This window comes from Anser brachyrhynchus (assembly GCF_964034855.1).
Source record: "Anser brachyrhynchus genome assembly, chromosome: 4".
Lineage (NCBI taxonomy): Eukaryota > Metazoa > Chordata > Aves > Anseriformes > Anatidae > Anser > Anser brachyrhynchus.
In genome coordinates, this window is record NC_137698.1 from 20,296,023 (window position 1) to 20,309,084 (window position 13,062).

The 13,062-nt window shown below is 36.7% G+C and overlaps 1 protein-coding gene across 8 annotated transcripts in view; it reads left to right on the forward strand.

Annotated features, from left to right (window-relative positions):
* The window catches only part of FAT1 (FAT atypical cadherin 1), a 109,310-nt gene that overhangs the window by 82,932 nt on the left and 13,316 nt on the right, over positions 1 to 13,062 (forward strand). For all 8 annotated transcript variants that reach the window (XM_080590125.1, XM_080590124.1, XM_080590129.1 and 5 more), the window contains 7 exons: positions 94 to 247; positions 1,532 to 1,765; positions 3,098 to 3,487; positions 5,679 to 5,893; positions 6,307 to 6,444; positions 6,783 to 6,926; positions 9,011 to 9,208. In XM_080590125.1, the coding sequence (XP_080446251.1) occupies positions 94 to 247; positions 1,532 to 1,765; positions 3,098 to 3,487; positions 5,679 to 5,893; positions 6,307 to 6,444; positions 6,783 to 6,926; positions 9,011 to 9,208 (1,473 nt within the window). The remainder of the gene's footprint in view (positions 1 to 93; positions 248 to 1,531; positions 1,766 to 3,097; positions 3,488 to 5,678; positions 5,894 to 6,306; positions 6,445 to 6,782; positions 6,927 to 9,010; positions 9,209 to 13,062) is intronic.

Consider the following 13,062-nt stretch of genomic DNA (forward strand, 5'->3'; position numbering starts at 1 on the left):
AATATTATCTCATCTGTCATTCTTTCCATCCCCTTTCCAAGGCCTACTTACTCCATGCGTTATGTCCTTCAATGAAATTTTAAAATCTTTCAGGCTTTATACACCGACACTGTTCCGGAGGATGCCCTTCCTGGCAAACTGATAATGCAGGTATCTGCTACAGATGCAGATATTCGTTCCAATGCAGAAATTACTTACACATTGCATGGCACAGGAGCAGAGAAGTTCGGACTCACTCCAGACACAGGTAATAATGCTTTGAACACAAAATTGTAATTATCATCTCATTTTATAAAATGTTATATGATTACATTAAGACATGCATAAAGGTCAGCATTTTAAGCTTTGCATTAAGGTTGAGTTTATTATGTAACTGTTATTTAAACTGTGAGTTTCTAGTACAAATACTAATAATATATCGATTAGAAGTCAGGGAAAAGGCAAGTGTTTAAAACACAAGGAACTAAAGAGTAAATAAGGTAACTGCCCCGAAGCCAGAAACTTCATGCAGAAGGGACTGGAGTAAAAGCATGCCATGAATTTTGTGCTTTTTATATTTTGTTAGTAGCGATCATAGTTTGTAAACTGAGAATATCTTCATTCAGATTCTCTCTTTGCCATCATTTGGTTTGGTATGTTAAATAGGCTGAGGTTAGAATGAGCAACAAATTTACTTTCTGTAGTAAATAACAAAATTGCCTCCAATTTCATTGGAATCATTATAAAAGCAATATAAACTTTTAAATTCCCTGGCTTTGTTTGGTTTTCATGGCATTCATATCTTCTGGATTATAAGGTAGGTCAACGCAATGTGCACTTCTTACTTCATAGGGGTTGACTTTGTCACCTGTGTGCTATGCTAGCATGTTGTTACATGAATTCAGAATTGTTGGGGCTAGAATACTTGCAAACAACATTTCAGAATACTTTTTTTAATCAGTCAAAAGAAGACAATGACTACACTTTATGCCTGTCATCATGTTTTCTGTCACTTGGATAAGAAAGTATGTGTTAGACTTCTAGAAATTTTTCTGTAGCAGTATATTTGATGGTGTGAATAGCTCTGTTTATTCATTAAATATTAGAGGAGAGGGTCAAGTCAATAGCTGTGGAAGAAACACAACAAAATAGCCCGGGACTTCACCTTGCATTTTATTAAAACCTGTGTTCTAATATTTTAATTTTCTTTACATAGTAACATATTAATTCATGAGCGTACACACATTGTCTCTGGACTATTGGGTATTCTTACTCTAGCTAATTTCTTTTTCAGAATAATTTGGAAAAAAAAAAAAGCTAAGGGTTTTAGTATTTAATCTCTTCAAGCAGAAAAGGCAGGCCAATGACATGCTTTGTCCAAAGTGGAACTTATTAGTGCAGTACAGCTGCTGACTTAGCCACTGATTAAATTATCCTCAAAAAGAAAATTGTTGTTTTGTTTTTCTGAGTACAAAGATTTTAGAAGAGAGCATATTAAGGATATTTGATTCTTGCAACTTGTATTAACTTATATTTGTTATTCTGTTTATAGGTGAATTGAAAACATTAATGCCACTTGACCGTGAGCAGCAAGCGGTTTATTACCTTCTAGTGAAAGCCACAGATGGAGGAGGAAGATTCTGCCAGGCCAATATTATTCTGACTCTGGAAGATGTGAATGATAATGCCCCAGAGTTTACAGCTGATCCATATTCCATTACAGTATTTGAAAACACAGAGCCTAAAACCCTTTTGACAAGAGTGCAGGCAACAGATGCAGATGCAGGTATGCATTCTTTGACCAATACTTTTGTCATGGTCTCAAAGTTACAGTAATGTTTATTTAGGCTTACCCTGAAAGGTGTTAAGTCTTTCGGTGGAACTGACAGATGTTCAATACCTCTCAGGATTAGCCTCCTGAACGATATATTTAGGTCTACTAAATCATGTAACACCTGACTTTCATATGTGAGTAGCTTGGAAAACATCCCTTTTGTCTCTCTCTGTTAAAAAGAAGAGGGAGGAGGGAGACAAAATTTAGGTTATTTTTTGTGTGCTAAGCTGTTATGGTCAGTTACATCCTTTTACTCCTGGTGTAAGTAAAAGGAAGGCCAAGTATACTTGTGTAAATATTTATTCATAGATTTTGAATGTGTGCTCCTCAGGAAAGCCATTGATGATCACACCATAAAGAGAACCGGTCAATTACAATTTTATGTAGGGAGTAGATGATCTTAAGAAGGCCACTTCCAACTGCACTACTCTATTCTATTCTAAAAGCATATGCTGCCCATTAAGATTTTTGCTATCTCTTTCATCACTGTTCATTTACAATTATTTAAGTGAACACGAACTGAAAATGACATTAGATAGAATTCGTTCTTAGGCTTTGTTTTTGGAAGGAAGAACAAAACAGCATAAAGTCTTTATTTAAAAGCGTATGATTTCCATATATCAGCAGTTTATTAATCATGTAATTAATAGTTGCCTCAGTCTCTTGAAACAACTAACCTGCTTTGTGCTATGATATAGCTAGGTTGCTGAATTGAAAGGCAGCAGACAGATGTTTTCACACTTCACTACTCTTTGAGACTCTGGAGCAAAATACTTGGCCCAAAACCCTGTAGACTTTTTGTTTGCTCTGCTTTACAGCAATGTTTGCCAGAAATGATGTTCCTGTTAATTTTGGGTTGTAGTTCTTAAATAAACTTACTGGAATGATGTCTAGTTATTTGATACTGCCGAACTCTTCCATATCCTCCTGTGTTATTTTTTAAGCCTGCTAAGCAGATGCTGTTGTTCTAAAGTTATAATTAGATTTGTATTACTAATCGTTTCATATTAGCTAGTACTGTGACTGAAGCAGAACCATGCTTCATGTTTTTTGTCTGGCAGAAAATTGGTGCAATGAAGTGTTAGCTTAATTTTTTTAAATTAATTACATCTTTTTGGAAATCATTCTGCCCTTGACAGGAGCCTTTAACTCCTGCTGAAATTTGCTTTAGCATGAATGATAGTATTTAATATGCATATTTTATTTCTATAGTTATCAGACCTGTTATTATGTTGGTGTATTTTGACTGCTGATTCAAACTCTGCCAATGTTTTCAAAATGCAGGGATGAACCGCAAAATCCATTATTCACTGGTGAACTCTGCAGAGGGCCAATTCTCTATCGATGAATTCTCTGGAATCATCCGGTTGGAGAAGCCTTTGGATAGGGAATTACAAGCTGTGTACACTCTGATTTTGAAGGCTACAGATGAAGGTTTACCTAGAAGACTTTCTTCCACAAGTAGTCTTATAGTTTCCGTTTTGGATATAAATGATAATCCACCTGTATTTGAGCATAGGGAATATAGTGCAAGTGTATCAGAAGACACTTTGGTTGGAACTGAAGTTATACAGATCTACGCTGCAAGCAGGGACATTGAAGCCAATGCTGAAATCACATACTCAATAGCCAGTGGGAATGAACATGGAAAATTCAGTATTGATTCAACAACAGGTAACAGATTGCAACTGGTCTTACTGCAATGTTTATCCTGAAAGGATATGTTAGCCTCACCAAGAATAGTGCTTATACTATGTGCTGCAATAATTCATCCAAATATATAATGCATAATCTATGTGCATCATCCATCCTGGCTGCGAAACCAGTGCTACTGTCTGTTTACCCGTTTTGATGGGATGCCTACTAAACGAGTGCAATAGAATGTAGAATAGAAACTTCATTTATCGCTGTTATTTATTATTATTTGTGTTAGATTCATAGACACAGATCCATATAACACTAAATTGGGAGGAGCTGTTGACTCCCTCGTGGGTAGAGAAGCCTTGCAGAGACATCTTGACAAATTAGAGGGCAGGGCAATCAGCAACCACATGAAGATACCAGAAGTAAGCAACAGATTCTGCACCTGGGACAGGGCAACCCTGGCTATATGTACAGACTGGGCAACAACAGGCTGGAGGGCAGCCCCACAGAAAGGCATCTGGGGTTTCTGGTTGACAGCAAGTTGAATATGAGCCTGGCTGCCCTCGCAGCCAGGAGGGCCAACCATACCCTGGGGTGCATCAGGCCCAGCACTGCCAGCCAGGAAAGGGAAGGGATTGTCCTGTTCTGCTCTAGGCTGGTGCGGCGTCGCCTCAAGCACTGTGTGCAGTTCTGGTGTCCCAGTATAAGAAGGACATAAAACTGTTAGAGAGTGTCCAAAGAAGGGCTACGAAGATGGTGAAGGGCCTAGAGGGCAAGATGAGGAGTGGCTGAGGTCCCTCGGTTTGTTCAGCCCAGAGCAGAGCAGGCTGAGGGGAGGCCTCATGGCGGCCTGCAGCTCCCTCACGGGGGGAGCGGAGGGGCAGGCACTGAGCTCTGCTCTCTAGGGACAGCGACAGGACCCGAGGGAACGGCATGGAGCTGGGACAGGGGAGGGTCAGGCTGGGTGTTAGGGAAAGGTTCTGCACCCAGAGGGTGGTCGGGCACTGGGACAGGCTCCCCAAGGCAGTGGTCCCGGCACCAAGCCTGTCAGAGTTAAAGAAGTATTTGGACAATGTTCTCAGATGCATGGTCTGATTTTTGGGTGGTTTTGTGTGGAGCCAGGAGTTGGACTCGATGATCCTTGTGGATCCCTTCCAACTCAGGATATTGTATGATTCTAAGATATAGCTGGCAAGAGTAAAGGTTTCCTAGCTGGAATGTTCCCCATCCAGGGAGAAAAGACGTGGTTTTGTAATGATAGAAGCATAATAGTCTTTTCACAAAAGCCATGTAATCAGAATGAGTGGCCAGACTCTGTAAAAGAAAGATCAGAAATTAAATTGGCAGGGAAAAATACTCATTGGCCTACAAAGACAGTAATTCTAGAGGAGTTTGATGCAGCATTAAAGAGAGATTGGAATATTCTATTCAAGCGTATATCCAGCGTGACAGCGGAGATTTTAGGCTTGCGTGTTAATCAGATTTAGTCTCTGGAAGCACTTAGGTTCTTTGGAAAAATTTGCCCTACTAATGACAATACTTTTGGGTAGAAATCATGATTTTTTTAAACAAAGTTAACAGCAGTTATTTATACCGATGCAACAGAAATTGTAAATCTTCCTAAAGCTTTTTCCAGTGTGCACACTGGTGTTACAGTGTAGAAGTAATTTGCTAGTTTAACTTCTTCACGTATTTGAAAGAGGATTCCAGGAAAACACTCTTCCAGCTGTAAATTAGTGTATATATTAGCAACTGAACTATTTTAACTATTTGGTTATGAGCTCGCGCTTTGACTCAGATATTTCTATTAATCAAAAGTCATGATCAGACACTTCTGTTACTGGAGTATCCTTTGTATTCTCAATAACTGAAATTAATGTTGGTCAGAAGGAAAGACAAGCTAAAGATGTTTTTGTATTTTGGGTTAATTTTAATTGAAAATATTGAAAAGGACATTTTCTAAACTTCTTCATTATTTTCTTCTTTTTTAATTATATAATGTGAGCCAGGTGGTTTTAAATTATAAGAGTCTTTTGTGATAGTGGCAGGAACTTCTGATCTTTTTTTGTGTAAAGCCTGATTATCTCACTGTGTAGCTCCAGCTTTACAGTGACAAGTTGAGCCCTGAAGAAGCTGAGTATTCATCAGAACAAGATCAGAAGACGCAGTATATAATACTACAGTAACAGTGGAATTTCTATGGTTTTATTTTCTCCAATAGGAGCCATTTTTATCATTGAAAGCTTGGATTATGAAAGTTCTCATGAGTATTACTTGACAGTGGAAGCCACAGATGGAGGCACACCTTCATTAAGTGATGTTGTAACAGTGAATATTAATGTAACAGATATCAATGACAATACTCCAGTGTTCAGCCAAGACACCTACACTGCAGTAATCAGTGAAGATGCTGTGCTTGAACAGTCAGTCATTACAGTACGTATTGTCATTTTTTTCCCTTGAAATACTCTGTCATAACAATCATACTTTCAGTCTTGAAGGAATAAATATTGATTTGAAGATGGGGATAAATGAATAGATAAGTTTGCCACTGAGTAACTGAAAAATATTTTGAAAAAGTTTCAGAACCAGCAACATGAAATGCTATGCGGAAGTAGATGTTATTTTGTGATATATTTTTGTTCTCCTCATCAGAACAGGACTTAAAATAATTTCCTGAATTTCTTCTGAAAATTAAATGGTATTAATATGTTCTGAATATTATGTTTCTCCTGAGAACTATGTAATATGTTAGACCAAACCAGCTATGATCATCTTCAGGATGAGTTTATTTAAACAATGATAGAGTATACTTAGACTGTTTTAAATGAGCCTATAATGTTCCTTAGGTTATGGCAGATGATGCTGATGGACCTTCCAACAACTATATTCACTATGCAATTATAGATGGCAATCAGGGAAATCCTTTTACAATTGACCCTACCAGGGGTGAAATAAAAGTGACTAAACTTCTAGACCGAGAAAAGGTAAGTTTTCTATACTTCTTGAGCAGCTGGGATTTAGTTAGGTATTTACTTTTGATGACCACCATTTTTGGATTATATTTGTAAATTAACATTTCAAACATTCCAAAATTAATACAGCCATAACAGAAGTGAAAGTATCTATTTATGTCAATGCCTTTTGGGGTTGGGACGTAGGGAACATCTGCAAGGGGAGAGAAAGGATTAAATATATAAAGGCAAGCTTTAATGGAGGGTTGTGCTAAAATATTTCTTCCTTAAAAGAAAAGCTGTGTTTGTTATTCTGTCTTTATTCTTTAGTGAATGTGTAATTTATTTTTTTTATTATTATTATTTATTAGATTTCAGGATATACTTTGACAGTTCAAGCTTCAGATAATGGAAACCCACCTAGACATAACACAACCACAGTTAACATTGATGTTTCTGATGTAAATGACAATCCTCCAGTATTCTCAAAAGGAAACTATAGCGTTATCATCCAGGTAAACTAAACACATGCAGTGAAGTTTTAGTAATTAAAACAATAATTTTATTTGAGTGTTAATTTGTGAGTTGAAATATTCTGCAAGATAAGATAAACCTAATGTTTCCATTTTATTTTACTGTGTTTTTAATTAATGTTGTCAGTGAGACTGCCTACTTGAACAAGTATTAAGGGTTACAAAATCCATGTTATGCAGTCTATGTAAAAACTTATTTTTCAAATAGTGTGCCCTTTTTACTTCATGTGTGTACGTGTATATATCAATGATACATTGAATTAATATGTATAATGTTCTTAAAATAATGCATAATTTGCTGTTTCTTTTTGATCTTGGAGTTACTGCTTGGGAAAAGATACTTTAGGTATATGTTACTGTGAAGCAGATGTTCTGCATTGTGACACATAGCTCAAGAGTTAAATTCATGTTGTTCTCTTCTGGGATCAGAGGCAATTACAAAACAGGAGTAGTATTTTGTATGGCTACATACCATCCTTTGACTAGTTTCACACCTTAGGATGTTAGTAGTGGGCTAGATTCTCAAATGGCTGTCAAGTGTTTGCCTAATTCAGAGAACTCTCTACTAAAGCAAAGATAGCAGAGACAACTTCTGTACTTCTTTTCTTCCTGAATCCAGTAGAGAATGAACGGAAAGGAATAAAGGAATCACATTAAGAACTCTGTATTGGTAATGTAAGTCAGCTCAATTCCTTGGGTCCTTTTGCTGTCACTGGTGCCTGGCCTTGTACGACAGATAAATGAGGATCAGGCAGTGCTATCTGATACACTGTGCCATCCAAATGTACTACTTCTGTTCAAGACCATGTACATGATTTGTAAAGGTACTTTTCCAAAAGAGAACGAGGTGATTCATTTCTACCCCACATTTAGAGTATGCACTTAAGGTGTTGTGAAATTTTTTTTTTTAAAGCGAGATTTGTATTTTTGTGTGTTGTCCAAGGTACTTTGCTTTCCCCAAATACAGTCTTAAGCCAATGTTAGTTAATGTTGGTAATGTTTCCTTCACTCAACTAAAAAAGAAGATGTGTTTTATTGTTCATTCATATTAGCCCATCCCAGTATGAGGGACACAGAGAAGAAGCTGAAGGAGTTGCCCAAGAATGCTGGTCTGCATTTCCTGATACATTGGAAATGTACAAATTTGGACACAGTTGGAAATATGATAAGCTATTATGAAAACCAAATTAACTTAGTTCTCAAAATGTAAATATTTGTATTTTTAAATTATGGGTCCTTGTCTGCTTTGCTTAAAATGAAGAAAAAAGAAAAAAGCCAAGGCTGCAATGTCTGATAAAATTAACTTGACAGAATGTCACCTACTTACTCTCTCAAGAACAGAGAGTATGCTTGTTAGGAGGTTTTGCAAGCATTAAAGAATAGCATTTTATTATTATTGTACTTTGCAATAACACTTTTTTTGCATTTAAAATATGTATATATAAAAATCTGGTAAATACGGCATAACATAAATATTCTAGGAGAGGTGTTATGAGTGTTAGATAAGGTTGTATGTGTGTATCAGATGCATGATAAACCTAAGTGTGTGAGGTGTCTGAAACATGGGGCATCCACATGATGCAAAATTGACATTTTATGATGCAAACTCTTAAACCAGGATTTCATATTTTAACCAGACCATGGCTGTAGTCAGAACAATAATAAGGGACACAATGGGTTAGACAGAAGTGTGCTTTTGTAGTCCTCCCAAAAAAGGCATTAGATTATTCCTAACAGGTGTTTTAGCTAAATTTGAAATCTTTGACAATTAACTAATTAATCTACTATAATTTTAATTCAGACCAAAAGTAGAAATAGATGGACAAGGCTGAGCTACTTTTAACAATCTCAAAGTTAAAAAAAATAAAGTTTAAGAATGTGTTGCCTTTTATTCTTTTTGTCATTATAAACAGAGGGTGGTGCTTTTTGTTAATGTTGTCATTTTGATTTCACTGATACTGATTGACTGGCTTGACAGTGATTTTTTTTTTCTGTTGTGAAAAATCAATCTCACTGTATATCCTCATTTACAACAAAACCGATGTGGTTGTGTTATACATTTATAGGAAAATAAGCCTATTGGATTTAGTGTGCTGCAGCTGGTGGTGACAGACAAAGATTCTTCTCACAATGGTCCTCCTTTCCTCTTCACCATCCTGAGTGGAAATGAAGAAAACACTTTCCAGATTAACCAGCAAGGAGTACTGACAACAACTGCTGCACTGAACCGAAAAGTGAGGGATCACTATTTACTTCATGTTAAGGTAGGATACACTGTGTCTAGCTGTTTTGTGTTATTACTATAAATACTAAACTTTTTCCATTCATGCTAAATCCACCACCTTTTCCTGTTACTTGGAGGATAGCCACTTGTCTTTCTCAGAAGATCTTGACATGCTAGGTAGTTATTTGAGGCATGTCCCTTGTGGGAGAATCTTCAGAGACAGTCTTTATTTAAATGGAAGTCTACACAGGTGTAATAGTAACCTTAATTAAACTCAGTGGAAGTGCAAGGTGCATGAAATGTTAACAGGGTGAGTGCTCTTGATAAACCCTTTGCCTTTCACATGGGATGCATTTTTCAGCCTATGCATTTTGTTTTACTCTGGCATCTATCTGGAGAAGCCAGCAGAGGATAAGTCTCTTGAGCCACCTACTATTTGCTGCAAACTTCCTCTGACAACCATCACTGTGATGCTTGAAGCTGTGAGCTGGACTGCACTGATAACAATGGAAACAGGGATTTTGAAAGTTTCACATCATAGCAGTACTGGCATGTTTTTCTGTAGTGCTACATTGTTCTGTCAAGGGCAATTGAAAACAAATGAGTGGATGTATCACATAGCATTCAGCCTTGCTGTCTGATTCTCATAAACAGCACTTCACTTGTAGATCTCAAAATTTTGCAGTGGCAAAGAATTCAAAAACGACCCTGAAAGGCTCTGATATCTGTCAATAGTTGCTGCAGTTGTGCCGAAAGACCAGGCCATGTTCAAAAATGAGAGGTACATTAGCAGAGAGTACATAGCAAAGTTCTCTAAAATACTTTCTGCAACCTAACATAAAGTTCAAACCATTTTTTTAATCAAATCCAGTCCTTTTAAATTCAGTAATAAGTTAAGTAACTGTGACCAGGGAACTTGAAATTGGTAGGCTAAAAATAGTTGGCCTTAATTCTTACACTTTGTTTCCAGATTCATGTTTTAAGAAAATTTCTCACCTTTATTTTTACATGGCCTACAGGAATTTCATTAAATCTCCATGTTATTCTCCTGTGTAATATTGCACACAAGTTCTGAGCAAATGTGCAGAGTGCTAGAGCAGTACTATTTGCTCCAGGGCATAGCGAATTCTGTCCACACTGGGGTAATAATCACAGTGTATTTACACATCTCTCTCTTTTCTTTGGGCAAGGAAAAAAAAAATCCCACAGGTACTGTGATTTCCTGCTTGAGTCACTGAAATGTATCAGGAGACATCAGTATAAGAACCAGCATAGATAAAGGCTCCATTTAAGTTCTAGATAAGGAACATGAGTATTCCTTATATAATATAAATATATATATATATATTTCCATATATATGGATGGAAAAAGGGGGTAGGAACATAAATTGTCCCCCTGTCAGCTATTTTCTTCTCAGTAATGATCTGATGGGACAGATTAGCCTTGAAGTGATGGCTCTGTTGGCCTTCCTAGGCTGCACGAGTCCAAAACAGCAGTAGAGGTGGGCTTTGTCACTCTTATGTAATGGGCTTTCCAAATTTTTGTCACCTTTTTACTAAGGGAATAACGCCAAGCAGTGTTTTTCCTGTATGTGCTCTTAGTATCATACAAGATTTGTATGTTTTATTTTATTTTTCTTCTGAGCAGTAACTGATTTCTATGTATTTTGCTTCTAAAGCATATTCCTGTGAATGCATGCAGCTGCAATTATGACTTTTCTGTGGAGCCTTACACTGTCTTTGTCCCTTTTCATGATTTACCTGAACATTTGGTCCTTCCTAACGTGTCTGCCTGTATGAGGAACCTATCTAACACCTTTCTCTAGGTGGATTTATTTTTGTTTCCAAGCCACCTAGGCTGTAGGGTGCCTGTAAGCGGCTTGTCAGTACTTCATCTGTCTTACTTTTCAAACGCTATGCTAAAGATGTCTTTTTTCTAAGACTTTTTCTTCTTTGTTTCTAATGAATAAAAGGGGTATTTTAATGACACACAGTAACTAAACAAGCATCTTAAAACAAATATACTCATTTAGAACAAAGACTTTTCAAAGATCATACATCCTAAAGCAGACTATACTAATGTCATTTTTTTTAATGCTGTTATAACCCAATCTCAATATTTTGTACCTGTCTCATCCTTTGATTTAAATATTCCCTGTCTGGATTCTGGAAGTATGTCACTGTCTTTCAATTGCTATTTATCATCATTTATTATGATAGCTTTTTAAATTGACACAGTGCTATAATTTGCTATTATCTTTTCTTTAGTGAGTCAGCATACACAAGTATGAAGACATCTAAGACTAAAACTAGGCATTTCCATATTACAAGCCTTCAGTTTCAATGACACACACAAAAACAAATACATGACCTTCTGGGAAAAATATTCTTTCCACTTAAAAGAATGACTTTTTTTTTTTTAACCCCAAAGGCATCTTCTCAAGTTTACCAGGTCTTTAATTTTTGTGTTTTCTTCTGGCAGCTCCTAAGTTGATGGCTGTGCATGATCTGTTGATGCTTGGTTTTGTTTTTTTAACTGACCTTCGTTGCCCCTGCTTTTCCGTACTCACAGCTTTCACCTTCATTACTTTCTGAATGGATTGCTGAGGCAGAGGTCTTATTTTACAGGTTTATTCTAACTGAGAAAATCCTCCCCCTACAATACATATACACACAAACCAGTACCACCAAGAAACTTTTACACGATCCTTTTATTTAACTTAAGTGTTTTTAAGAGAAATAAGGATTTTTTTCTAACAGCCACCTACATGTTCATGCCACTCACATTTGCTTTCCAAAGGAAATAGATTATCCATTAACAAATGTCTCACAGCATTACTGTGTGAAATCTCCAGCTATGAGTCATACAGTCTTTTGTGCCACACTCTGAAGTCTTTAGTTTAAAACCACAGCAAATTTTTAAATAACTGAACTATTGAAAAATATTTTCTCCTGGGGCTCTTCTTTCCTTCATGCTGTCCATTTGTTACAATTTTGCTTGCCTGTTTAAGTATTTTCTTGTTTTCCCTTGGGCATTTGTCCTGTAGCTAAACTGCCTTCCTTGTCTTGTTTCCAGGCAGAAATCTAGGCAAAACAAAACTTTGCCAGCAAAAGCGCGCTCGCTCTCTCTCTCTCTCTCTCCTTATTTATGTTTGGGTAACTAGAGGTCAAGCTTCTAGCCATGCCTGGCTTTTGGAGTTACCGATAAAAATATGTAGTTTTCTGACACATAAGTTACCTTTTTAAAATTCTAAAATTATGTATATATATGCAGATAATCTTGTGCCGGAGTTTTTCTTTTTGCTTAAATTTAAATGAACAATCAAAAGCAGCTTCTCTGCGTAGATCTGCAATGTGTACCACCTACCTGTAGTCATCGTAAAATTACTGTAAAATCTTTTGAACAGTGCAGTATGTTTTCCCTCAGTTCTTTCACATCTGATCCAGTTCTTCTTTGCCTGTTTCTGTAATCTCACTTTCAAACTGGGAAACAGCTCTGGGAAAAAGCTAGAAGCAGCTAGAAGCGAAACAAGAACTGAGAAACAGCAAGAGAGAAAGAAAACCCAGGGGAATGCTGTTTTCTCACTCTTCTCAGTTTTTTTGTTCTCTCTTCATCCAGCAACGATGAATGTTTTTGTCAAAAAAAAAAAAAAGGTGGAAGGCAGGAGACATGATGTTTAAAAAGGCTTTAAAATTGAATTAGGCTGATTTTATTAATTACTTTATTTGTCTGAAGCAAATACCATTACAGGCTGCTTTTTTCCTCTCCCTGATTGCCAATCATCAAAGAGAGCATAATTAATTATAACTTTGTACATACACTGTTTTAATTTTGCAGTATTCTTTGGTATACTGCAGATTGTCTTCAAGACCATCTCCTAATAACTCTGGTGA